Below are 26,864 nucleotides of genomic sequence, written 5' to 3' on the forward strand. Positions count from 1 at the left end.
TATATATGTGTGTATTTTTTTTTTTTTGGTACAGAGTAAAGTCAGATGCTTAACATTCAAGCACCTTCAGTAATACAATAATAAAACAAAGCTCAATGGTACATTTGTAACACCCTTGATCTCAATTGATTTTACTTAACCGTTCTCATAAAAGCGAACGTGCATCAAGGTCGTTAAAAACAATGACAGTGAACCACAAGCTTCAAGATAATTTCATGTGAAGTGGTAAAAACAAACAAAATCTGTTGAATAAACAAAACAAAACTGCAGTTTTTTAAATTAATATACTATTCATTAAATACACTTTTAAAGAGACCAAATCCTCAGATTTTCAGTCAAATGTGAACACTTTGTGAGTTCCTTAATCCTTCATGAAAGCAAAGAAATTATCTTGGTGTTTTCAGATACAGGTATCAATGGAGCCTGGACTTGAAAACGACCACATCATCATCTGATTAACATTTTTGCCAATGTTCTAACATGTTGTGAGTCAAACCCGAAGCATGCAGGAATTTCCAAACTCAAGTGTGCTGCGGCCTAATTTGAAATCCTCTGCATCACAACCCTGCTCAGAACACGATCACCAATTCCCAATCACTGTATGGTTTTCTTAACCGGGTTCCATACAGACGAGATTTGTAAAGCAGTGAGCACTAATTGGAAACATAAAATGAGAAACACTTTGTTTCAGTAAAATAGCAAGTTAGACAGAGAAGTCATGACATCAGCTTGAGCTTCGGTCTCTGATTTGACTTGATCTGGGCCGTGGAGTCAGACATCTTCCTGTGAGCTTTTAACAGAAACCGACTCACACCACATTATCCCTTAACATTGCCATTTAATTAAGGGGGTTGCGACTGCCTGATTTCCATGCCCTTTTATGCCATTTTTGACCCATTGCACAGCTCGTGCTGCCCTCCCCGCTCTCATTTTCACGCTTAAATCCAAAGCTTAGAACTTTTTCGATTCCGACATTAGTTTTATCTTAACCCATTTTTCGACTGAGTTACACGTTTTACTGCTGAAGCACCGCAGACATGCTTTCACACACAAGCGCCTGAGGAGGAAAATAAAAAAAGGGCACTTTGGGCATCAAGGGAAAAATGGGCAAGTGCTAAAGCACCCAAACACCCCCCCCCCCCCCCCCCCCCCCCCCCACTCACTCCCCCACCCTCTGCATGTCCCCGGTGGCTATTAAACACTTTGAGCTAATAGCATCAAGTCTCAAAAGTTTTGTCTTATTTGAGACTTTGCCATTGTTAGCATACTGTATTGTTATTATGTGAATAATATTGACAGTGATTCTCATTATCGTTGCTTTGAATAAGCTTTGGTGGTTCACTCTTAATAATAATAATAATACATTTCATTTATAAGCGCCTTTCAAGACACTCAAGGACACTTTACAACCAAAACAAGAAAAATAAAACCACAGATCTTGGTCAAATGAATATATTTTGCACACTCAAAAGTTGCACCTGATTATCACTGTCATACCCTCATCATTTTACCCAAAAATGGGACCAAGCCTTCAGATGAGCACAGAATGATTTTCACCTCCGCTGTGATGCATTTGAATGAAGACGTATTATCATGCGATTGTATCAGTCTGGTCTTGCCAGGCTGCAGCTGCTGCGGCCACTGTGACAGATTTCTTTTTTTTTTTTTTTTTTAATCAGTGCCTGTGCTGTGAACTGAATGTTGGCAGGACTTGTCTCTGCGGCTGCTCTGCAGTGAGTGACTCAGCTGCATGAAGACCTGCTCGCCCCTTTTGTGTGTTTTGTTTTGTTTTCTACCTCTTTTTAAATATGCTTATTTTGACCCTTAGTCTTTGCATTTCTCAGGATATGAAGTCTCTATTTAAAGCCATTTTCCCCTTCCTTTTCTGAGGTGTCTCTCGATTCCTCTTACTTTTTCACTTCGCTTTATCACCACTACTTTGATTTTTTTTTTCTCACATCCACTTTCACCTCCCTTTGCTGTCCTAGCATACCTCAAGGCTCGTGCAGTCAGTGTTTTGTCACTAATCTATAGGGATGGTATTGCACAGCAACCTTTGGCTTTGGAATTGGGCATCAGTAAATGACTGAATCAGTCTGGGTATGCCGACACAAGTCCACTACACCTCTGAGCTCACTGAGTTGAATTTGTCTTTCACAGCAGACATCCTATTGTCAGGGATACGTGAGCAAGCCCGTCTAAAGGTAATGGTGCAGGCAGGATGAAAGACATTTTCATAGGCGAAGATGACAGCGCTACTCAGGTATGCCTGGGAGCTAACGATCCAAATTCTCTTTTTATTTAAGATATAGGCCATCGGGAATAAGTGTTCATCCCTTTTGCCTTGACTAAATGTGTCCATGATTCCATTTCAATCGTTGCATGTGTTTACGTGTCGCCCATGTTGCATGTCCAACATGCGAAATGGAATTTCCCCTCAAGTGACTTCTAAATTGATACATTTCCTCCTTGCTCATAAAAGGCCATGTTTACAATAAAGTAAGAATAGTTTTAGCGTCATCATTTCATTCCAGTGATAGAGCTGACATATAAAATATTGTTAAATTCACAGCATGCGTAAGTGGTGATTTAAAAATCACGGCCAGTCTTGGAAAATTGTTATAGCTGTGGTTGTTGTGAAAGTGCCATATAGATAAAGTTGAGTTGAGTTGCTACAAGAGAAAAAAAAAAAAAAACGAGAGGATAAGGTGACTTGTCAGAAGAAATGACTGAGCGACAAGCCGACGCCACGAAAAGGTGAGGAGAGGCTAGAATGTGAGTGAAGAGACAGAGAAAGAAGAGAGAGAGTCAGACTGTGCTGATACGAGAATGACATACATTCTTTGTGGCCTTCCGACACGCAGTGCTGATGCCAAATGCATTATAAGCCTCCCTTTTAATCCAACTAAAGCCTTTTGTCAGATGAAGACCTCACTGTTTGTCCGTGTTTGTTTTTGTTTGCGTGTGTGTTGATGGAGAGACCAGGCTTTCCAGTGTATGAGAGAAGTTGGAATCTGATTCCTTATACTCAGGTTGCAAACAGTGCTTTGTGTGTGTCCGGGGGCACACATTAGCCATGGGGCCAAGCTGCACAAAGAACACTCAGAAAGGAAGAAGTGCCCCGTGTATGCGCACAGAAAGTATTCCTAAACACACAATGATCTTCTTTGACGTCACTGCACTACTCTAATCATGTAACTGGATAACCTGGGATCTCCAGGAGAGCCTGGCCTGGAGGTTGCCTTGGCCTCTATCTTCCATTGGCATCCAACTAAGGCTCCAATGCAGGCTGACCTGACAAAAGTAACATAAAATGGGAACTTTAGTTCACTGTTGTGAAACTCTAATTCAACGTGTTCACGCAACAGCTTCACTGTGAGAAGATACTGACAATGAGATTTAACTGGGCATTAGTTTATATAGTGAAACTAATGCTATGAGGTGGCATCTTTTGCCCTTTATTTGGTGCACCAAAGAAGAAGACTATGCATTCATGTTACAATTACATGATGTAAGCGATCTCCCGTTAAAGCAGCATCACCAGCAGTACCGCGTGTGCCTTGACTGCCCAAGTTAAAGTGGCGTATGCTGTCATTTTGACATTTCCCCAGCGGTGCTGGTTAGCTTCTTTTTAGATGTAAAAATGGCAAAAGTGAAATGCATAAAATGCATCTGCAATGAGACTAGAGCAGATTATTTCAATTCCTTTATTCATTATCCTATGAAAAAGCTTCCTGGTAAAACTATGTTTGTTCTTAAGGGGCTTCACTGTGGGCATGGCCCAAATGGTAAAATGGCCAAATCAGATATTTCGGTGCACACCGGTCAGTCAAATGCCAATATTTGCTGGTGGAAAGAGAGCGCATGGCATTATAAATTTTTGTCGAATGTGGGTGTACATTCAGGAAGGAAACAGGGATGGTGAAAGGGTGATCGAGGGTAAAAAGTCATCGAAAATAATCAAGCGTGGGTGAGGTCTTAAATGCAACCAAGGAAATGCAATCACGAGCTGAAGAATTGAGATGAAAATGAGATCTAGGAAGTCAATTGAAGATTTGAGCTGTGTTTCAACACTGAGCCATGGCAACCCAACTGTGATGTGTCATTGTATGCCCCACTGATGTATGCACGCATTGTCAGAACATGCATGCCCTTGAGCACAAACACAGAGACTTAATCACTTAACATGAGTGTGAACCGACATCGTGATAATTACATAGTACAGTACATGATTGTGTTGGTGTCACTTGTGGCCTTTGCTGCAGTTTTGACCTATTTGAGTGCATGCTTGTTCCACCAAGACAGTATGTATCACATCACATTTCCATACATATACTGTTAAATGGCAATACAGACCATTTGATGTTCATTCGTAATGTCCCTATAATATAGGATAAAAAACATTTACATTTAACCTCTATTGCCAATTTGAGTGTCATGTGAAGAAACATTCTATATTTCCTATGTTTCTACGACCTCTGTATGTCACGAAAAGTATGTTTTGATATTTGAATTGAAAGGCAAATGGAGTGTAGATTTTTTTTGTTGGTGTTTAGTTGAGAGCTCTCTGGTGTGTCCCTGCAAGGGAACTTTCAAAAGGCTGTGGAAGTGAACACAATGTGAGATCAATGCAGCTCCCTGTGAGGAACCATGAATATGTCGAGTGTACGGGTCGATGGCCATGCTGCTGGAGGACTGTGACATGCATCTGAGTAGTTACACTTTGTCTTTGCTCATGCAGTGTTTGACATGACACTAACACTTCTTTTCGCCTGTCAATAAGTCCATAATCAAACCAAACAGGTACTTCACTGGCTCGCTACTGTTGTTTTGATTTGACATTGGGGGGAAAAAAAGAAAGAAAGAAAAAATAAAACAAACACAATTAAATGTGCTTGATTGATGGTGATCACTGTCTTTGGTGAATTTAGGTTAACTGGTTAACTTATGCACTATGAAATCCAAAAAAAAAAAGTTGGAGAAGAAATAGTACAGTGGTACCTCTACTTAGGAACGTCTCTTCATGCGAAATTTTCAACTTACAAAACGTCTCAACAGGAAAATATTGCCTCTTGTTACAAAAGAAATTTCAAGATACAAACGGTAAAAATACAGTATGGGCTGCTACTCGCTGCTCTTGAGTTTCCTGAACGCAACATACTTATAGCTGCTCCGCCATTGGCTACAACCGAGCATCATCCTGGCATCCCATTGGCTAAGAGGGACTTCGACCGTATGTGTCTGTGCATGTAGATAGAGATATATGTGTCTTTATAGCGTCCTCATCATTCGTCCCTCAGGCCCTGAGGTGTTCCGATAGTTTTATGTAAATGTGAATCACCCAGAAAAAGTGTTCACCAGTCAGGCGATCGCTCACTATGCTCACGTTTGCCTTGGACATTTTCGAAGGATTGTTAAAAGCCAACAAAAGAAAACGTCCTTGGATCAGTTCTTCACAAAACGCCAGGCAAAAAACCACTTCTGAGAGATAACATGCACTAAAGAGGGCAAAAAAAAAAAAAAACGATGAGGATGCATTAAAAGTTAAATGACCATCATTTTTTGTCTTTATTTTTTGTTTTTTTTATATTTTGCACAGCTGTCATTTATTGTGCTATAATCTAATTGTAACATGTATTTGTGACATATTTTCATGCATCTTTATGCTTTAGGAAACATTTATGTCTGAATTTTAGGAAGGGCTTGGAACAGATTAGGGCATTTACATGGAAAACTCGTCTCTACTTACAAAATTTTCTAGCTAAGAAATTTCTTCCAGAACCAATTAATTTCGTAAGTAGAGGTACCACTGTGTTCTGTATTTAGCAACATGAATAAGCATAAGTGATTATGTTTCGGATGTTGTTATGTATGTTTGCTCTTCAACAAAACATTCATCTTCTCCTGAGCCGTGACACAAACAGTGTCAATGAAATTCATTCTAAACTGACTTTGTCAACGGGGTCTCTTACCTGTGAGCCGTGACTGTATCTGTGTATGAGCATGAGTTGGCTGAACTTGGAAAAAAAAAACCCAAAGCTTTTGTCACATTTAAAATTATTTTATCGGTGTTTGATTTAATCATAGTAAAACTATTTTATTTGACAAAAATACAAAGAATGCTCCATCTTATCCCCATGTCTTCTTTTGTTTACTTAGATTGAACCACGTTTCACCGTCCTAACAGAAAGCCATGAGTTGAGTGCTTTTGAATCCACTCGTTGCTCCGCATTTTCTCACTTGTCCACTTCAGTAATGGCACTCTAAATGGTACATCAAACAATGTGTGCGCAATGTTGCAAATACAATTCTGACCTTGCTGTTTGTATTTGCTGAAAGATGTACGAGTTGTGCAGTGTGAAGTGTCGAGATGAAAATCAGCCAATCTTACTGTTTTTCCAAACCTGCAATTTGAAGTTTGTCATTTTCAGAGCTTGAGGAGGAGCTTGTGCATCCTGATGCAAACTGTTGTCATGATTGTTGTCCTTATCTTGTGTAAAGTGCGTTGCTGCCCTATCTAATAAGACAGTGGGACACATACTGCTGTCGTGAGATAAAAACGAGTAACAGAGGAAGAAAATGAATGGCTTTGTAATGTTGTGGTTACTCTGGCTGTTTAACCGAAAACAGATTAAAACGACTATTAGTTTTGGCTGTTAACTGTGTTTTGGAGCCTGAAAACATAAACATTTAAAAACCGGTCTGGAAGTTTTTGTTTTGTTTTGTTTTTTCTGTGAGAATAAAGGTTATCATGTGCGTGTCGGTTATGTGCTCAGTACAGAAACGCAAACCAACAATGGCAAACGACAGCATTGTTTTCTCACGATACCAAACGAGCAGCAGGTATACAGTACTCTATTTGTTGTTTGTAACGACAGTGAAGTGTTGCGTTGTTTGCGTCAATCAACTTTTAAACTTCAGGAAACTGGACACTGACAAAAAAAGTTTTCATTGACTTTGCTCAATTTTAAATCAAGTCTTTGGTGACTTGAGGCCGGAGGATCAGAGATCATTGATGAAATGTGACCTGTGCGTAGTCCAGCAAACCTGAGCTGAGGCCATGACAAGAAACAGAAACAGTGTCAATTTCAGAGGGACAGGCAGAGTCATACAATACAACACAACAAGCTGTTGGGCTTTTCAAAGACAATTGGAATGGGAGACACGCTGTGACCAATACCGGATTGTGTGATTGTCCGTGTATGTATTATACATTCCTTTTTTGGGGGGTTGTGTTTGCTCAACTGGCTTTTCATTCCATTTTGCACTGAACGCTGCGAAACTTCCCAAGAACTGCATGAAGATTGTTTCATAATTCTATCCATTCATTTTCCGATCCACTTATCCTCACAAGGGTCGCGGGGGGTGCTGGAGCCTATCCCAGCCGTCTTCGGGCTGAACCGGTTGCCAGCCAATCGCAGGGCACACACAGACGAACAACCATCCACGCTCACATTCAAAACCTAGGGACAATTTTGAGTGTTCAATCAGCCTGCCATGCATGTTTTTGGAATGTGGGAGGAAACCGGAGTACCCAGAGAAAACCCACGCAGGCCCGGGGAGAACATGCAAACTCCACACAGGGAGGCCGGAGCTGGAATTGAACCCGGTACCTCTGCACTGTGAGGTCGACGTACTAACCACCGGACCACCTGTTTCATAATCATCCAAACTTTTTTTTAATCATGCTGGTGAAAAAAACATCCCGGCTGAAAAGTGAAAGAGTATTATTTTCTACAAACACCAGCTGTTTTATCAAACTCAGAAGAAAATGCACCATTCAAGCCTTGAGATAATCCGCCTGCTTTCATGAGACTACCTTGTGACGGTCAACCGTGTGGGACTCCAGGGCGCATTGCCTGTCTGCGCGTGCCACCACCTAACAAGATCTGTTCATTAATACTCGCTTTGCGCATTCAAAAGTGATTTATCAAATCAAGTAAGTAATTGAGTCGAGACTTACAGAGAGCAATACACAAACTAGAAACAAAACACATTTTTGATTCCAAGGCTAATGAAGACCATGACGATGGCATCATCCAGTTTGGAACCTCCTATCAGTCCTTTCTGCTTCTGGCACCACTCCTGGATTGGGTAGGTGAAGCTAAACAAGATGTGGGAAGCTTTCTCTGTGGTTGTTTTCCCCATGTTCATTCTTATAACGTGCATATGAGTAGCAGGATATAGTGTGACAAGTTTGTCATCCTTGCAGTACGCTTGTGTTAGTTGCTGTTCTGGTCGTCGCTGATATGCAGGGATGTGTGGTCAGGGTAGGCAAGGAAGGCAGTACTGCACTCCACCTTATACGTTTTATCACACATGTACTGCACCTGCTGACATTCAACCATCGTTTTAATATGTTTAATGCATGTTTGTTCCATTAATCTCTTTTACGACCAGAAAAGAGATTCAAATTGCACACTGGAGCCCAGAATGTATGGAACTGCTGCCAGCATGTGGCAGTGTGGTGCTCCATTTGCAGAAGAAGCCTTGAGACTTACTTAACCACGAGAGGCAACCTTGGCTGTTCGTGGATACACAGACTTAGCTGCCATCTTGAACAGGGAATCCCCAGCACTACCTTCCTTTCACTTGAGGTAACTCGGGGATTGAGGTAACTGTGTTTGGCTCCAATAAATTCTTCATAACTCAGCAAATGTTTTACTGATTTTGACACCGTTATGGAGTTATGATACCAGACAACTTGGTAATATTATAATCGAGGCTTTCATAACATGTTAAATAGAAAGGGAAGACAAAATGCATTTTAAATTTAAAAAAGCAAAAACTGAAAAAAATAAAATAAAACAATCAACTTGACCTTATATTAACAGTTTTTGGTTTTTCTTGCGACCACAATGTTGAACAGTGGGGAATTGATTGAAACATCGTTTAAGACTTTGAAAACAACTACTCAAAAATACAATTTTGACCTCAACACTTCCACAGAAACAGTCTGTATGAATGGAAAGATAGACAGTCTCTGTTAAGCATGGTTTTAGAGAAAGGTCATAGTTTAGTTTGTGAAGACGCTTTTGTTAAGGTTGTGTAGAGTGGTTGGCTAGTCACATGCTGCCTGAATGATTTTCAGATGAGATCTGGTACTGTACAATAATAGGATAACATGAAGGCCCCTGTTGTGCTAGACTGGTGCCAAGCGTAACTTAATTTTCGTGCCAGTGCAAGTCTAGTGTACCGTGTTTTGGCCCGTGTCACGCCACAATTGGCGTTGCGGTGCCTCGCCCCCGACTCATCTGACCGTTGGCTTACAAAACATCTGTGCTCGGCATAAAGCCGGCACATTGTCATTTTATGCCACGGCAATGGTCTATTTCAGCCTGTTTGTGAATTTTTTAGACACGCTACATCTCACTGGGCGTTACTTTTGCAGCTCTGGGCCAATAATCATAATTTTGTGACAAAAAGTAGAACAATATTTTGACTAGCTAAAAGGAGGTTCATTGTGCAGCAAACACGGACGCACAATCGGGGGTGCACGGTGGTCTCCAGTTGCACGGCCAAATGGACGGCCAACCACATCATCCATCAAAGGGACTTCTTGAAGTGTACCTGCCTATGTCATACACAGATGCCAGCGAGTGTGTTTCTGTTTCTGCGATGTCAAGCACGGCATACTCGGGTACTCCTACCACCCTCATTTTAATGTAAACGAGCGATACCATCACGATTGGCTGGGCTCCTTCCATCCCACAAAGGCGCAACCGCACCGTTACGCCCAATTCTACATCCTGTGCAAAGGCTAGCAAAATACCAAAAGAGCTCCCCCCATAAATAATATTCACTTTCCTGAACATGCAGGTGTGTTGGCACCCAAGCTCAAACTATTCTTCTCTGAGTTGTTTATCTCTGAATTTCACTTTTGGGCATGTATGTATGTATGGATGGATGGATGGATGTATTTATTCATTTATTTATTCATTCATATTTTTCGGGAAGAAGCCTGATTTTGTGGGCATGACTATCTTGACAATAGGAGTTTTTCCAGTTGTGGCACTGATAAATCAGGGTCAGGGCTGAGTGCACCAATGGACGACATGGATGGATGGATGGATGGATGGATTTATTTATTCATTTATTTATTCATTCATATTTTTCGGGAAGAAGCCTGATTTTGTGGGCATGACTATCTTGACAATAGGAGTTTTTCCAGTTGTGGCACTGATAAATCAGGGTCAGGGCTGAGTGCACCAATGGACGACAACTAAACCTAGATTTTGACCTGTATTTGTCAGAAAAATCAATTTTTTTCTGAACTTCAAAGTTAGTTAGTAAATATCAAAATTTGAATTGTTCCGCTCTCGTTCTTGGCGCCTCATTTGTGTGCATCTGTTGTTGAAAACATGTTTTTGAGCTCTTTGTTGTTGGGTTTTTTTTTTATCTTGCTATTTTTAGCTGATATTCAAATGGCTTTGAGGTATCCGCTGGTCATTAAAAAGCATTCAGAGTCACAAAATGGATTTTATAAAAATTAAGGCCTGAAATGGCTTTCACAAGCATTAAACACAATGTCCACAGGCATTAAAAAATGAGTACAATTGATGGAAAAACACTGTGGGCAAGGGTGACTGGGTCAGAGGCTGACGCGCAGTGTGTCAGCTGCCACACAGAAGGCCGGAACCAGTCTGTGATGTGGGTCAGGTTAAGTCCTTCTGGTTTGGATCAACAAATAAATATCCGATAACTTAACGAGCACAATTTGCTTTTTATAAGGGATTCTTTGTGTATATTTTGAGCCGGCTTCCTCAATTTCCCCCATTCAGCTGAGCACGAGGCGAGCCGCTCAGTGCCTGGACCAATGGCAGGGACATGGGGGGGTAGAGATGTGTGAAGTTTCCCTAACAATCAGTGTATTTACAGTCCGTCCCATCACAACCGCCAGCTGCTACCACCAGCCCCAGTTGACGATTACTTTTTAGCGCATGACAGCCGCACCCCGTCACCGACTGACTACCTTTCAGCGCATGATGACCACGACACCCAATTGTAACCCCCACTCCACCCATCCATTTTCCGGGTCGCGGGGGCAGAAGCTTTAGTGGGAAACCCAGACTTCCCTCTCCCCAGCCACTTCTAATAGCTCTTCCCGGCGGATCCCGAGGCGTTCCCAAGCCAGCTGGGTGACATAGTCTCTCCAGCATGTCCTGGGTCGTCCCCGGGGTCTCCTGCCAGTGGGACATGCCCGGAACACCTCACCAAGGAGGTGTCCAGGATCAGATGCCCAAGCCACCTCATCTGGCTCCTCTCGATGTGGAGGAGAAGCGGCTGGACTCTGAGCCCTCCCTGATGACCGAGCTTCTCACCTTATCTCTAAGGGAGAGCCCGGACACCCTGCGGAGAAAACTCATTTCGGCCGCTTGTATCCGAGATCTCATTCTTTCAGTCACAACCCACAGCTCATGACCATAGATGAGGGTTTGAACGTAGATCAACCGGTAAATTGAGAGCTTTGCCCCCAATTTGCCGGTCGATCTAGGTCCCAACCCTCATCTGAAAAAAAAAAACCCTGATGTTTTAATTCAATCATAAAAAGCAATATTAAAGTGGTAATCTTCAAAATATCTGGGACAGTCTAATTTGGTTTTATCTCTTGTTTTTCTCACTTTCCAAGTAAAGTTTGAAGTAATACAATCTTATCCGATGTTCCTTGCCTGAAATGTTTCATATTTCATATCCATCTTGAATTACATATGAGTTTCTGCATCACAAATGACTTTAATATGTGAAATCCTTAAGAATCCCATTCTGGCATTATGTTGTTAGGCAGGAGCTATCCATCCATTCATCCATTTTCTGACCGGCTTATCCTCACAAGGGTCACGGAGCCTATTCCAGCTGTCTTCGGGCACTAGGCGGGCTACACCCTGAACCGGTTGCCAGCCAATTGCAGGGCACACATAGACGAACAACCATCCGCGCCCACGTCTCAGACCTTTGGACAATTTAGAGTGTTCCATTAACCTGCCATGCATGTTTTGGTGACGTGGGAGGAAACCCGAGTACCCGGAGAAACTCCACGCAGACACGGGGAGAACATGGAAAATCCCACACAGGAAGGCCGGAGCCGGAATTGAGTCCTGCAACTCTGCACTGTGAGGCACACACACACACACACACACACACACGCGCGCGCGCGCGCGCACGCGCGCGCGCTGTATACGCAGTAGGATGTGGGCATTACATTTGTTTGGTGTTGATACAGTTTAAAAATGGCTGCATGGTGAGTTATACAGGAGAGAAGCACTTTCATGTCATGGGTTAAACTAATACTGTGGGAAGATGAAGAATCCTGGACTCACTCACTGCCTTGAAGCATGCAAATTTGTTCACATTTTCTGACCGTCTTGTCAGGGTAAAAACTCCACTTGACACAGAAGGTACTTTTTTAGTTTTTATCAGTCATGGTAATTTCAGCCTGATGTTGTATAAAAATCAGATCAAACCTGCAGTTACAGTATTATGAGATACATGCACGTATACTCATTACTGTTGCGACCTTTGTGTATTTAACTTTTTAAGAGGTATAGTAAAATTTTAACAGGGGATGCAGAACCCCACCACTTCATCACGTGAAATAGATCATGTGCTCAGATCCAATCTAGCTGTCATTTTATTTGAGTCCCGTTTTACTGATTGTGTGGCACATCTGGTGGCCCATCCTGCAGGCTGCTTCTTTTTCACATGAAATTCATGGCCTATCTCTTTCACAGAATGCAATCAGATGCGGGAATTCACTGCCATCTCGTGGCTGCTAGTATCAAAGGCTGCAGATTCCTCCCCCATCGACCCCTGAGAATGGTCAGGGCGCCCTCTAATGTGTACAGCAGCGTCGTGCTGTACTTGTTTGAAGTTGTTGCACCTTTTGTGGTTTTTGGATGAATACTTTGGTGACTGGCTGCGGTTTGCTTGCCTCAACAGGATTTATAGTCACACTCTTTTCTTTGAGTTATGATTTAAAAATGAGCTATCTCTTTCGGCAAAATAATGTTTTACCAAAGCTATTGTTTCAAAAACATGAAGGAAGTTACGTAACACGATCATTAGTGGAAGTGTATGTTCAAACATATCGAGGACTTCAGTAATCACTGGACATGACATAACACCAGCACAATCTAATAACATACAGTGTAATATAATTGGTGTGTCAAAAATGCACAATTTGTATGCAGAGATGTTTAATTTTGCAAGGTTGTAACTGAACAATATATTTATTCTTGTTTGGATTGGTGTTTTAACGCTACATCTTACAAAATGACATTTCTAATATTTTTATTACCTTGGCATTACGGGCAGCATGGTGCGTGAGTGCTTAGCATGTGTGCTTCATAATTCTGAGGGATCAAATCTTAGCTCTGGCCTTCCTATTTGAAGTTTGTATATTTGCCCTGTGCTTGTGAGTTTTCTCCAGTTATTCCAGTTTCGTCCTACATTCAAAAGCATGAATGTTTGGCTCATTGAAGCCTTGAATTGTCCATTGGCGTGGTAGTGAGTCTCAATAGTTTTTTTGTCGATGTGTCCAATGCGATTGGCTCGCAGCCCATCCGGTTTAACACCTGCCCTTCACTGAACTGGCATCGGCTCCATTTCACAATTCCGATGCCGTGGGTTTGAATCCAGGCTCGATTCTTCCTGTGTGGAGTTTACATGTTCTCCCTGTGGCTGTGTGGGTTTTATCCAGGTGGTCTGGTCCTCCCAAATGTTAAGTGAAGACTCTGAATTGTGTAAATGTGAGTGTCAAGATTATCCTTATGTGCCCTGCAATTGGTAGCAACCAATCTAAGGTGTACCTCTCGTCCAATGACAGCTGGGATAGGCTCCAGCACACCTGCGACACGAGTGAGGATAAGCTGTTTCGAGGATGGATGGACGGATGTTTAGCTACATGAGAGGTTCAAACTTAATCTTACTGACAAAAAAAATAAATTGTCTAATCTCATTAATCATGTTAGTTGCTCCATGTACAGCACTTTGTATGCAGTGATGGCTGTTTGAAAGTGCTCTATAAATACAGTTGAGTTGAGAGTTGAGTAATCAAAAAGTTTAGAATACAAAGCCTTGTCCTTCCTATGCCTACTACAGTGATTACTCTGATATAAAGTACAGCACATACAATACTGTACACTCATCATATTACATGAAATTACTGTATATATGATAAGTAAGTGGATGTTTCTGTAGAAATTGACAATTTATGTTACCATTTTTTTTTCTTCAAATCACCTCAAGCAAATGCCCAAAGTAGTCGTCAACATTTTAGGGCTGCAGCTAACGATTATTTTAATAATCAATTCATATGTCTATTATTTTTAGGAAGTGCGATTAGAAAAAAAAACATGTTTTCATATCCACCCCATACATATTTCACACAGTATAACTAGACTGTACTATATAGTCACAGTCATGCAACATAATATTGGGTCCTTACAATCCGTTTAAATGAATATGCCCTCCATCACATATTCAATCTGGACCATTGAACGTCTTTCTGAATGACTATTATTCTTTTTGTTTTGATTTATCTTGCATTTGAGCCCATTGATGTGCGCAGGTGGCGGGTTTACTCTGAAGCACATACACATTCCTCTATATGAGCATTTTTGTAATACAGTGCAGTACCGTGAAATGTCATCAGGCGCAGTGACCCCCTGCGAGTTTGCCAGATGCCACTAACGTCTGTCCCAAGACAAGGTGGACACTTTAAGTTGGAACTAAAATCTACAGTTTGGTTTTCAATCAAGATAAAATGTATCTACTCAGGTTGCGTTCAGTGCTCATGTGAGCGGCTGTTCCTTCATATTATCCTCAAAAAACACATCCGCTTAAAGGTAATGAGGCTGGGAGTGATGAGTGACTCCAGAGTCCACTGAATCCACTCCGCATCTTGAATGTTCCTCTTTTACTCTGCTGGGCTGCACCGAAGGGAACACACACACACACACACACACACACACACACACACACACACACACACACACACACACACACACACACACAAACAAACCATGGGGAGGAACTACAGTAGCTGCCAAAGAAAGTCCACAAAGAGGGAGAGAGAGTCAGAGCAGACAAGAATTGAATGATATGATGTGAGCTGTGTGTATATGTATTTGTGTGCGTGTGTGTGTGTGTGTGTGTGCGCGCGTGTGTGTGGGTATGTGTGTGTGTGTGTGTGTGTGTGTCAGGATGTTTGAATGGTTGTTTCTGTTTGTTTTAAATGTGCAGGAGGGGGTGACTGCAGCCATGTCTGTGGTGTGTAGCTTGGATGTCTGTTTCAAAGGCACTGTGCGAGTGTTATTGTTGTGTAGGTTTGAATCGAGTTTCAGCCCGAATGGAAGTATGTGCAGTTATAGTGTACGCATGCATTAATGGCTTGCTGAGGTGTGTGGCAGTTTTAGCGAAAGACTGTGTGTGTGTGTGTGTGTGCAATATCTGCTAGTCTTGGTGTGTTCCTGCTCCTGTGTATGTTGTTCCATGTGTGTGCCAGGTAGTGTGTGTGTGTGTGCATGTCTGTGTTGGGGCAATGTACCGGCGTTCACCTTGTGCCAGAGGAAGGGTTCATTTTGACTTCAGCGAGGAAGTTATAAGGAAACTCCATGCCGTCAACCATGGCCACACGAACAGGTTAGGACCATTGACATCAATACGCACGCACATTTATTATGTCTGAAATGTAAAATTACAGCAGTGGCGTTGCTCTTTTGTTGCTCTGGTCTCCATTACTTTATCTGGAGTCAGTTTGTGATTGGACCAGTTCTTGTCATATATTCTTGTCTTACTGTATTTCAGGTCTCTGTTTGCTCTTTTTGCTTTTTTTTTTTTGTTTGTTTTAAATGTGCTTCTGAGAAAAATGTAACTTATACATTTACGGGACTGGATGATTTTCTCAGAAATTGTCAGGATTTATTTATTTGTTGTCCTGGCGTCACCTTCTAAAATATCAACTAAAATGTCTTTTCTTAGGGGAGGCGAATAATCAAGATTATGCCCTCTTACCATATTAGTTAATGCATTTACAAGTTGCAGTGGTTTTCTCTTTTGTAGGAGGTCGGCCAAATTAATGTTTTCTATAGCAAGGAATAAATGAATTACAGGTGGTGGGATGGTGGAATTTATGGCTCACATTATTGTAGATAGCTTTTTTTTCAACACAAAACAAGTAAATGAATATAATTTTGCATGCATACATTAACCCATGTACCAATGGTGCATTTGCGTATCTTGGAGAAAATAATTTCAAGAAATCCTTAATATGTGTTAACTTGGGTTTTTCGGGGATAAATATCGGACTTGGTTCTCAAGTGTTATTTATTTTCCTTTGTTCGAACAGAGCACGTTTATCCTGGTCTGTCACTGTCTGTTTCACACACATGAGAACATTCTTATTCTAGCTTCGCGAGGCATGTGTCATCGCTGTTTCAGTTCTTAACTTTGGATGGATAAGCTGTTGACCATATAAAGAAATACATTGATAACAGTAAAATAAGTACTGTTTATTCAGAAATCTGACAAGTGAGTCATGAATTCCGGCCTACTCTCTGTCTTTCTGAATTACTCATCTTGACGGTATTTTTTTTATGGTTTGCCTCGTACATCACAAAGGTTGATTAATAATAATAGGCAACCTCATCATCATCATTATCAAGGTCACCTTACCGGACTGAAATAACAATTTAAAAATATACAACAAAGTACTATAAAACTCAAGAGCCAAAATAATATGAATAATTAAACAAAATATAACACAAGTCATTGTCAGCATCCATCCATCCATCAATTTTGTAATCCGCTTCTCCTCACAAGGGTTGAGGGCGTGCTTGGAGCCTATCCCAGCCGTCATCAGGCAGTCGGCAGGGTACACCCTGAACTGGTTGTCAGCCAATTGCGGGGCACACATAGAAAAACAACCATTCACGCTCACAATCACATCTTGGCACGGGAGGACATGCAAACTTCACACAGGAAGCCCTGGGCCTGGAGTCGAACCTCAGACCTCTGCACTGTGAGACAGACGTGCTAAGCATTTGCCCACTGTGCTACCCCTCATTATGACCTAGACAAATTCTATATGATAACAAGCATGTTTAAAGAGGGACGTTTTAAGTGAAGATTTGAAAAAGGTTAGAATAGCAAATTTTGAAAGGGTGTGGATATGGGAGAGTATTCCAATGTCAGATTAACTGATATTTCTTTAATTAGTATTTTATATTAAATGAATTAATTCTGATGGCTTTGAATGTGAGGAGCAGGACCTCATATCAAGCTTCAGTTCAAGACAGCTCAAATCTGCCATCACCACTGATTGCGTTGAATTTTTTTGTGACTGTTATATTGTATGTCTTATTGTCTTTATCATACTGCTATGAATATTATATTTGGTGCACTGGTTTTAGTCAATATCTCACAATAATGGACTTTTACATACTGAGCTGTTTTGCGTTGTGTGTTTGTGGTTGTTGTTGTTTTTTTTTAAATAACTGTTTAAATTGTTAGCTAACTCGGCTTCAATTAATGGAGTTGTGCATTGTCCCTGTAAAAGTGAACAATAAAATGAAATATATGACATGGTGTGGGCCACCAATGAAATTGCTGTAGAAAAGGTGTGAGGTGATCTTGAAAAAATGTGACCGGCAGCGTTTTGGGCTAGTTTTAATTTAAGGATAGATTTGTTCTGTCAACCAGTGAGTACTACAGTAATCAAGACAGGATGTGACCAGTAAATGAATAAGAGTAGCAGTATTGTTACATGAGAGAAATGATGAAAGACGGGAAATGTTGCAGAGGTGAAACCATTTGATGGAATTAATGTGTGACTCCAATGAAATAGTGCTATTGAGGATGACTTAGACTCTTAACCTCTCAAGAGGAGGAAACTGAGGAATTGACAAATCAGATTTTCTGTATAAAGTGTGTGAGGCAAGTGGGGGACATGATGGAGGTGGGTTGGGTGGAATGGACAGGCAACGCTGGGTGTCATCCACTGTAGCAATGGAAATGGATTTTACATTTTTGGAAAATCTGGCAGAAGGGAAGGATGTACATTATGAACAGAAAAGTCTCAAGGACTGAGCCTTGGGGAACGCCGGAGGAAAGTGAAATACATTTCAAGTAAATCAATGAAGCTGTGATTGAAATCTAGTTTGAATATTTAGGTGCCCAAATGCCGTGGTCCAACAGGTCGCTGTAGTTCCTGGATTATGGAGTTTTCCTGGAACATATGAATGCCATAGGAATCTATTTGGGAAATACGTCACACTTTAAATGTGAAATGAAATACCAAAGTGATGGGTGGATGACCCCACACAACTAGACTTGCGTTGGCATGAAGTCACGGCCATTTTTATGCCGAGCGCACGTACGCCAGTCTTTCAAAATTGGGCCCAATGTGATACCTTTCTGTCTGAGGCACATGGAAGAATATTCCCCTTGAAGATTTTTAGAAGCTCATTCTGGTGTTTCTGTCAAGTGATTTTAACCTTGTTTTATAGACTGTTTGTCTGAATTCATCTCTTGATCATATATTTTAACTATACCGACCTTCTCCAGAGTGTTTTTTTTTCCATCCAGGTATTGAAAAGTATGCTTGTATTTACAATTATGTCCCTTAGTGTATTGTGCAAATTTCTTTGCAGGCGGTCCTTCCTAAGTGGCACATATTTTTCTGAAATCTCTTTAAATTCAGTCAGATCTTAATTGTTTTGTTTCAAACATTCTATGGTGGTATACAACATCTTAAGACCTAAAATATATACTTTATATACTTCTAATTTGATTGTATGTCTGAATTAGGCTTGATTGTGTAATTAGTTTTAAATCTAACTTAATTTTATGATGTGAGCGGGTAGCTGTCCCTCAAAACAAAAGGAACGTTTGTCCTCGGGGAAAAAATGTACTCATATACTGTAAATTAAAAATGTCTCCTGTAATGACATGTTTCTCTTGCCTTCTTAAGTTATTTTTTTTGAAACTTTAAATACTGTGTATGTTTTATTTTACTACCGCAAGGTGCTGAGTGTAATTAGGATAGGACATAAGGTACTTTGACTAGTACGTAAGTGTGTGTATTCAACTTCATGATGTAACGCATTGACACGTGATCATTTCTGTTTATACATGGATGCCTGTTTAATCAGGTTATGGACTAAATGAAATGTGAAAAAGTAGGCTAGGCCTCACCTCGTGAGAATCGAGTATAATATCTTTGGTGTAGAAACATGAAGTAGGAAAGAAAGGACTGCACTATGAATCGACTTATTTGGGCTTAACAAAAATACCTACTTTTTGAAAATAGTTAGATGCCCACACCAAAAGGGTACCGGGTATTCTGAAAACATTATGTTACACATTTTTAGCAATATTATAAAGTATTTTTGGTGGACCGGCCTGGACTCCTCATCTATTGCTGTTGGTAGCAGTGCTCGGCAAACTAAAAATATTTAATTTAATTTATTTATTTGTAAGTTTTTTGAATACATAATTTTTTTAGCTCTAGCAGGGAATCCCTGACTTCCCCCCACCAAGCCACTTCTTCCATCTTCCAGCGATGCCAAGGTGTTCCCAGGCCAGCCGGGAGACGTAGTCTCTCCAGCCTGTCTTGGGTCATGCCTATGGCCCTCGTCTCCAGCACCCCTGAATGGACCTTACCAGGGAAGCTGAGAAGTGTGATCCCTCTGTAGCTGGAACACACCCTCCGGTCCCCTTCTTAAAAAGGACGGCCACCCTGATTGGGCAATCCAGAGGTACTGTCCCCAATGACCATATTGCATAGGCATATCAACCAGGTAAGCCGGAAATTCCAGGCGAATCCTATCCACCACTGGGGCTTTGCCACCGAGGAACTTTTTAATCACCTCAGTGACTTATACCAAGAAATAGGAGAGCCAGTCTCAGAGTTCCCATCTCAGACTTTGCTTCCTCTAAGGAAGGCGTGTTTTTGGAGTTGAGGAGGTCTTTAAAGTATTCTGCTACCAACTCACAACGTCCCGAGTTGAGGTCAGCAGCACCCCAGACCTACTATACTATACACAGTGTTAATGGTGCACTGCTTCCCCTTCCTGAGACGTCAAATGGTGGAACGAAATTTCCTCAAAGCCTTCTGGAAATTAGTTTTCCAGTTCTGCTTGCCCAGCCGGTACCCCTCTGTTGCTACTGGAGTCCCACAGGCCAAAAAGGCCTAATAGGACACCTTCTTCATCTTGACCGCATCCCTTACTGCCGGTGTCCACTGGCGAGTTTGTGGGTTTTAGTCATGACAGGCAACGACCACGTAGCGGCCACAACTCCGATTGGCCGCCTCAACAATAGAGGCGCGGAACATGGTCCACTCGGACTCACTGTACCCCGCCACCCCGGGGACATGGGCAAAGCTCCGCCAAACGTGGGAGTTGATTTTTTTTCTGCCAGCGATTTTGCCAGACACTCCCAGCAAACCCTGACGTTACGTTTTGGTCTGCCAGGTCGGACCGGCATCTTCCTCCACGACCGAGTCAACTCACCATCAGCGCATTTTTCAGTGGAGTCTCACGAGAATAGCACCTCGATGGAATTTTGACTTGTTTGCAGACAAAGAATACAAGAAATAAAAAGGAAAAGGGAGGCAGCTGGAAGCAGGGAAACAAACGTTTGGCAGTGTTCTCGTGGCTTGGACCCCGTGCGGTCTTGGAGCTTTGTCAGGACCACACAGAAGAAGAGCCGGTTGATTGCTTCAGATTGTGCTCCCGACAGCCAGCTTGTCACGGCTAACCGGCCACGAGCGTGGTTTGGTTGAGAACTCAAAATTCCAGCTACCGGTAGTTAGAATTCCCCGCTGGTAGGTTCAGGCGGGACTTAAAGTTGAAAGAGCAAGATCAAGAGTTGAAACTAAAGATTGTCAGTAAGTGAGAGGTCTTTCAGCAGAGACCATGGTCAGGTAAATGTGGAAAAGAGTGCTGAGATTTTTGGGGGAGTTTTGGAGAGCTTTTTTAGAGAGGAGTGGTAGAGAACAAGAGGGGGGACCTTTTATCTTCTCACGAGAGGCAGATGTGCAAAATATCCGCTTCTCAGACTCAGACTCAATTCATTGACTTTCGATTTGAACCTATCATCGAATAGTCGCTTTAAAATATTTTATGATTCCTAACTCGCTTTGGTTTTCATGCCTTAGCTGGAAACATCTCATTTTTAATCCATCCAAAATTCAGGCAACGAGGATATGTGTTTTGGCAATATATCAACATTGTTATGTCATAATCGTGACCAGGAACATTTTATGATCAGGACCTAGTGGATTCATCATTGAAAAATTAGATCTCATTTTTAATCTATCCAAATTTCAGGCAACGAGGATATGTGTTTTGCCAATATATCAACATTGTTATGTCATAATCCTGACCAAGAACATTTAAGATCAGGACCTAGTGGATTCATCATTGAAAAATTAGCATGATAAACACAGTAAACAATGCACAAGCATACATGCATATAATTTGCATTTGAAGGAAAATTTTGATAGCTACAACTGCATAGAAAGCTTATAGCTGCAGTTCCCATGTGAATCCCTTGGGGCCAGCCCGGGTCCAAGTTGGCTGGAGCTGCTCTGCTGCTTGTGCATTCCTTCTGGGAGTCTGCTAATAATTGCTACCGGGACCGATTTCCTTTTGTAAAAGGTCTTGCGTAGTGGAGGAGGAGGGACTATGCCAGATGCTCAATGTGTCACTTGCCGCCGTTTTAGCCACAGCCAAAATATTCTGACATGGTGAACATTTTTATGGCTCACCACAATTCAGTCCTACATAGTTTTTGCACACTTTCAGCAGTTATCTTCAAACATGTTTCATGTATGTCGGAACAACTGTGTAATCTCACTTTACACGGCATTCAAATATTGAAATATTTCAAGAGATTGCCCCCTAACTGGGTCATGCGAGCAATCGGGGGAGACGTACAGTGACCTGTTGATAACATCACAATGTAATGAAAAAACACATTACATTAATTTGTAATTCATTCTTCTTTTGAGTCTCAACTGTCACGTCACGAAAAGCTTCTATGTTTTTACAGACATGTTAACGAAGGAGGTAGTGCTTTATCATTGTCAAGCCTCCTGTCCAGTTCTGCTTTGCATTTCCTGAAATTGTGCAACATGTACACTGCAAATAATATAACGATCTGTAAATGAGCGCATCTGTTGGGTTAATTTTTACTTAATGAGCATGTAAAATGACTTGGCACAAATTCTGATTATGTTAGTGGCCTGGTTTCTATTAATAAGTTCGGCATGTATTTAGCTGGAGCCTGGACTATTCACCTTTTATTTCAACGGTGATTACGAATGATTATTTGATTTTCTTCGTGCTTTAAACTAAGATAGCGAACACTATGATTCCCACCTCCCCACAGGATTGACCTTCCTGTGCAAAACAACCAACAACAAAAAACAATGTGTATTTGTCTGGAATGCATTGCTCGATGATTGATTGATTAATATGAATACAACATTGTTAGTGTTGATACAATCACCAACCATTTCTGCCCAAGTGGATGCATGTACTTCAAGACCACAATATACAATTTCCATAAGAAGGGCCTGAACCATATGGATTTCTCTTTAGGCCGATGCGGAGTCCAATATTTGTCAGGGAAAAAAAATCTGATAAACGATTAATTGGCAGATTAATAAGAATATATAATGAATAATCTACTTTTGTTTTTGGTCTCTTTAGGACTTACAAAGCAAAGATTTGAATTATAGGGGGAACATTGAACTGTTTTGCATTAGATTGTCCTTTGTGTGTGTGTGTGTGTGTGTGTGTGTTGGGAACATTGAACTGTTTTGCATTAGATTATCCTTTGTGTGTGTGTGTGTGTGTTATATCCTGAATTATGTGAGAGCCATCAGTGTGTTGAAGTGAAGTTCTACACCAATGTAAACCACTACGATAATAGACACATTGTAAAATGTACAAATATATCTCTGGAAATCAAAATTGCACATTATTTTCACCAAGACTAAATTTATTTAATGAATCAAAAATTCAGGTGTAATGTTAAAGTCATTCTAGTTTGGTGGACCAAGAAAGTTGGAAAATTGAGAATGGAATGTCTTTCTGGAATGTTGTCATAGCAAATTGTTTGGGGTCAGAAGGAGATCTTTCTGTTTTACAGCAAAAAATTCTTTCAAACAAAATTTGTCTCTGCATTGTCTTTGTAACCCTTTCACTCAAAGTCTTTGTTTTGTGGCTCTGTATTGTGAATTATCACGCATGTGTAATTGATTCATTCAAAAAGACACTGTAACAAAACCTTTTGCCTCCAATTTTCTTGACTGCTCACCAGGTCGGATGAACAGTTTATCTCTGGAAATCACCAAGACTAAATTTATTTAATGAATCAAAAATTCAGGTGTAATGTTGAAGTCATTCTGGTTTGGTGGACCAAGAAAGTTGGAAAATTGGGAATGGAATGTCTTTCTGGAATGTTGTCATCCCAAATTGTTTGGGGTCAGAAGGAGATCTTTCTGTTTTACAGCAAAAAATTCTTTCAAACAAAATTTGTCTCTGCATTGTCTTTGTAACCCTTTCACTCAAAGTCTTTGTTTTGTGGCTCTGTATTGTGAATTATCACGCATGTGTAATTGATTCATTCAAAAAGACACTGTAACAAAACCTTTTGCCTCCAATTTTCTTGACTGCTCACCAGGTCGGATGAACAGTCCTTGTTCTCATCCTGTCTGTCTGCACGCAGACCTACTCCGTGCCCTCTGTGAAAAGGACACGTTATTGCATTACTGCAGTCGACGTGTGACACTCGAGTGTTTTTCCATAGATGAACTTAATGAGAAAGCATGCGAGAGTAATATGAGTAAGAATGAGTTCCCAGACAAATACACCCTATTACACAGAAAAGGCTCTTTGTTCCCAAGAGCTGTCTTTGTGCTGTTATTGCAAGGCTAAATGCTTGGATATCCTTCTTTTGTCTGGTTAAGCACACTACAGGGCCAACACAGCCACGAGATCAATGATTATTTTCCTACCTTTTGGTAATTACAGAACAAAGCTATTCGATAACTTTGTTTTTCAGTTGAAAAATTGTGCTCAAAATGGATGAGAGAGACATAAAGCTGATGAATGGATGGCTATTTGACCGATGGTTTCAAAGTCAAAATCAACACCCCTCACTCAAATGTGTTGATGTGTATCTTTCCTATTTTCTTGTTGAGGTTTCAAAGTCAAAATCAACACCCCTCATATAAATGGGCTTGAAGTGCAAACGCACTCAATGTGTTGATGTGTATCTTTCCTATTTTCTTGTTGGACTAATCATTGCTTCTTGTGGGAATCACAAGTGAATCATAAGGTCGAGTCACTGATTCTGTTTTTGAAGTAAGTTTTCCCACGGACTCCACAAAACTTTTTTTTTTTTTTTTTCCTCCCACGGACTCCACAAAACTTTTTTTTTTTTTGCACCCTCTCAGAAGACAAGATGTTTATTTGTACTGTTCTGTAGAAATTCCATCACCTCTGAACCACTTTGATCATTTTCAAAGCTTCCATTTTCCATTCGACAATCTTTTTGGGGGCCTATGTACAATCAAGTTTTTAACCGGCATTCGCATGTATGTGTCATGCATGAATGCGTTCATACATGGGTGAGTGAATGCGTGAGCGAGTGATGTTCAACTGTACAGTCTGCATGTGATTGTCTGACATGAAACAGGAGATTAACCTGAGGGCACAGGCAGTCAAGCATGCAGTAGTTAGTGCAAAATGCAGGCATGTGTGAACATGGACTATATTGTGCACATGCAGCTGCTATAGGTCTTTTGTATTTGCTCTGCAATGACCAGTCCGCTAGGAACAACAAGCCCCTCCAAAAAACATGCCCACGCCCAGCTCCTTTTCTCTGATAACCGATTAATTGTAAGAATATATAATGAATAATCTACTTTGAGAGCAGATAGAGAGGCGTAAACTAAATCATGGATGTTGTAGCAAAAGCAAAATGACATATACACATCTCAAAAAAATAGATTGTTGGCTTTCGGGTGACATTTAAGGATGAACCTAAAAGGTGAATCTAGTTAGAGTTTCTCTAAACTTCTTTTTGGTTAACTTCCAAGGAACTGAACAGCAAAATTTACAACAGCTGTTTCAGACAAGAACTGACTCCTGCATTTCCAAATATGTCCACTTCTATGCTTTTTTTCTGTTATGGCCTTCTCAAACTACACAGCTTTTTTTGTCGTTCACGACAGTCGCGATGTCAGACTGTCAGATAAATGTCGTTCTGTTTTTTTGGACCGGGCGAGGCGTCACATTAAATAGTCCGTCACCGACCAGACCCTGCCCAATGGTTGCGTGCTTCTGTCAAGATTCAGTCCATTGGCGCAGGTCTGACAAAGAGGTGGGACGTGCAACTAGTCGTGTCGATGAAGGCATTTTTTTCTGCTCAGAAAAGGCAGTTGCGTGCTTCTGTCAAGATTCAGTCCATTGACGCAGGTCTGACAAAGAGGTGGGACGTGCAGCTATTAAAGTCATGTCGATGAAGGCATTTTTTTCTGCTCAGAAAAGGCAAGAAAAGGTGTTCCTGGATGGCGGGAAGAGGGCCGTCCTACGGCGCGTCAAGACAAGTCTAGATCGACCACGAGACACTACGCTTGTTCGTGACATGTCTGTCAGCTCAAAATCAGGCTACATATGTGTAGTCTTGACGTGGGCATTACTCTAACAGTCACTGTATCTGTGTTGCAACCTGCTTATGCCACTCTGTCACACTTTAAGGCCAGTGGCCACTTACCATTGAGATCTTTCCGTTTGAAGCCTCCCAATCTTGTGGATCACCTGTCAGGAGGCGTCTTGGTCTTGTGTTTTCAAAATTTGAAAGGCATCATGAAGGGGACTGTTTCAATACCAATTGTAATTGAACCAGGAAATGTGCTGGTTTATTTATGAATCAAACACCTGTGTTGGATTTTCCCATTCAGCTCCTTGTTTGAAAACAGCAAGTTTTGCAAAAAGAACTGAAAAAAAATAAAAAGTTGGCTATGTACATTTAAAAGTTTCGAAAATGGTCTTGCTGAGATTTATTCAAGGACTTCCCATTGGTGATTTCATTGCTATAAAACGACGAGCTGTGTTAAAGCACTGATACAGGGGGAAAAAAAATGTCTTTAAGGGGATGTTGATGGTACACATGAATCAATCTGCGCTACCCTTGTTTCATCCTCAGCCAGCAAATTAAAACTACCCCAGACATCAAAAGACACACTGAATAGTATCAAAGTCAAAGCATTTTGTTTGTATAATGAAACCTGCAATATTATGTTTGATTTTTTAATAGCCCTTGTGTCATTCATGCTAATTCTCACAGGCTGACAGTCGATAACATATTATATGTGTTGATTGTTATGTCTTCAAATGCCAAATGGTCGATGAAAATGAAATGGTCTGAATCAGTGCGCCGTTATGTTTGCAGTTTCGATGTGGAGAATGGCCCTTCGACCAGCTGCAGTCCTCTGGACCCTCAGGCCTCCCCCGGCTCTGGTCTTGTCCTCCACACCAACTTCCCAGGTCACAACCAGCGCAGAGAGTCCTTTTTGTATCGCTCTGACAGCGACTATGATCTGTCACCCAAGTCCATGTCACGGAACTCCTCCATTGCCTCTGAGCTGTGAGTTGAAACAATTCAAATACTGTACACTAACTGGCCACACCTTAGGTACACCTTCACAATTGAATAAAGTTAAAAATACTGTTATCATGAAAATTCTGATTTACACTATCAAAGAGGTGTAAAATTCACAATGTTTATATTATTGGGGCTGTACTTTGCAATGCTGTAGTATTTCACTGCACTAGCTATACTTGGAGGTG

General features: G+C 41.1%; 1 protein-coding gene across 3 annotated transcripts in view; it reads left to right on the plus strand.

The window, feature by feature from the left end:
* LOC109519021 (cAMP-specific 3',5'-cyclic phosphodiesterase 4B-like) overlaps window positions 1–26,864 on the plus strand; it is a 90,532-nt gene that overhangs the window by 58,272 nt on the left and 5,396 nt on the right. For 2 of the 3 annotated variants that reach the window (XM_019875258.1, XM_019875260.1), the window contains one exon: window positions 26,467–26,661. In XM_019875258.1, coding sequence (XP_019730817.1) covers window positions 26,467–26,661 — 195 coding nt within the window. Of the gene's footprint in view, window positions 1–15,032; window positions 15,640–26,466; window positions 26,662–26,864 lie in introns of those variants that run through there. The other variant, XM_019875261.1, reaches the window with a different exon arrangement.

Source organism: Hippocampus comes, unplaced genomic scaffold, assembly GCF_001891065.2.
Source record: "Hippocampus comes isolate QL1 unplaced genomic scaffold, H_comes_QL1_v1.1 scaffold132, whole genome shotgun sequence".
Classification (NCBI taxonomy): domain Eukaryota; kingdom Metazoa; phylum Chordata; class Actinopteri; order Syngnathiformes; family Syngnathidae; genus Hippocampus; species Hippocampus comes.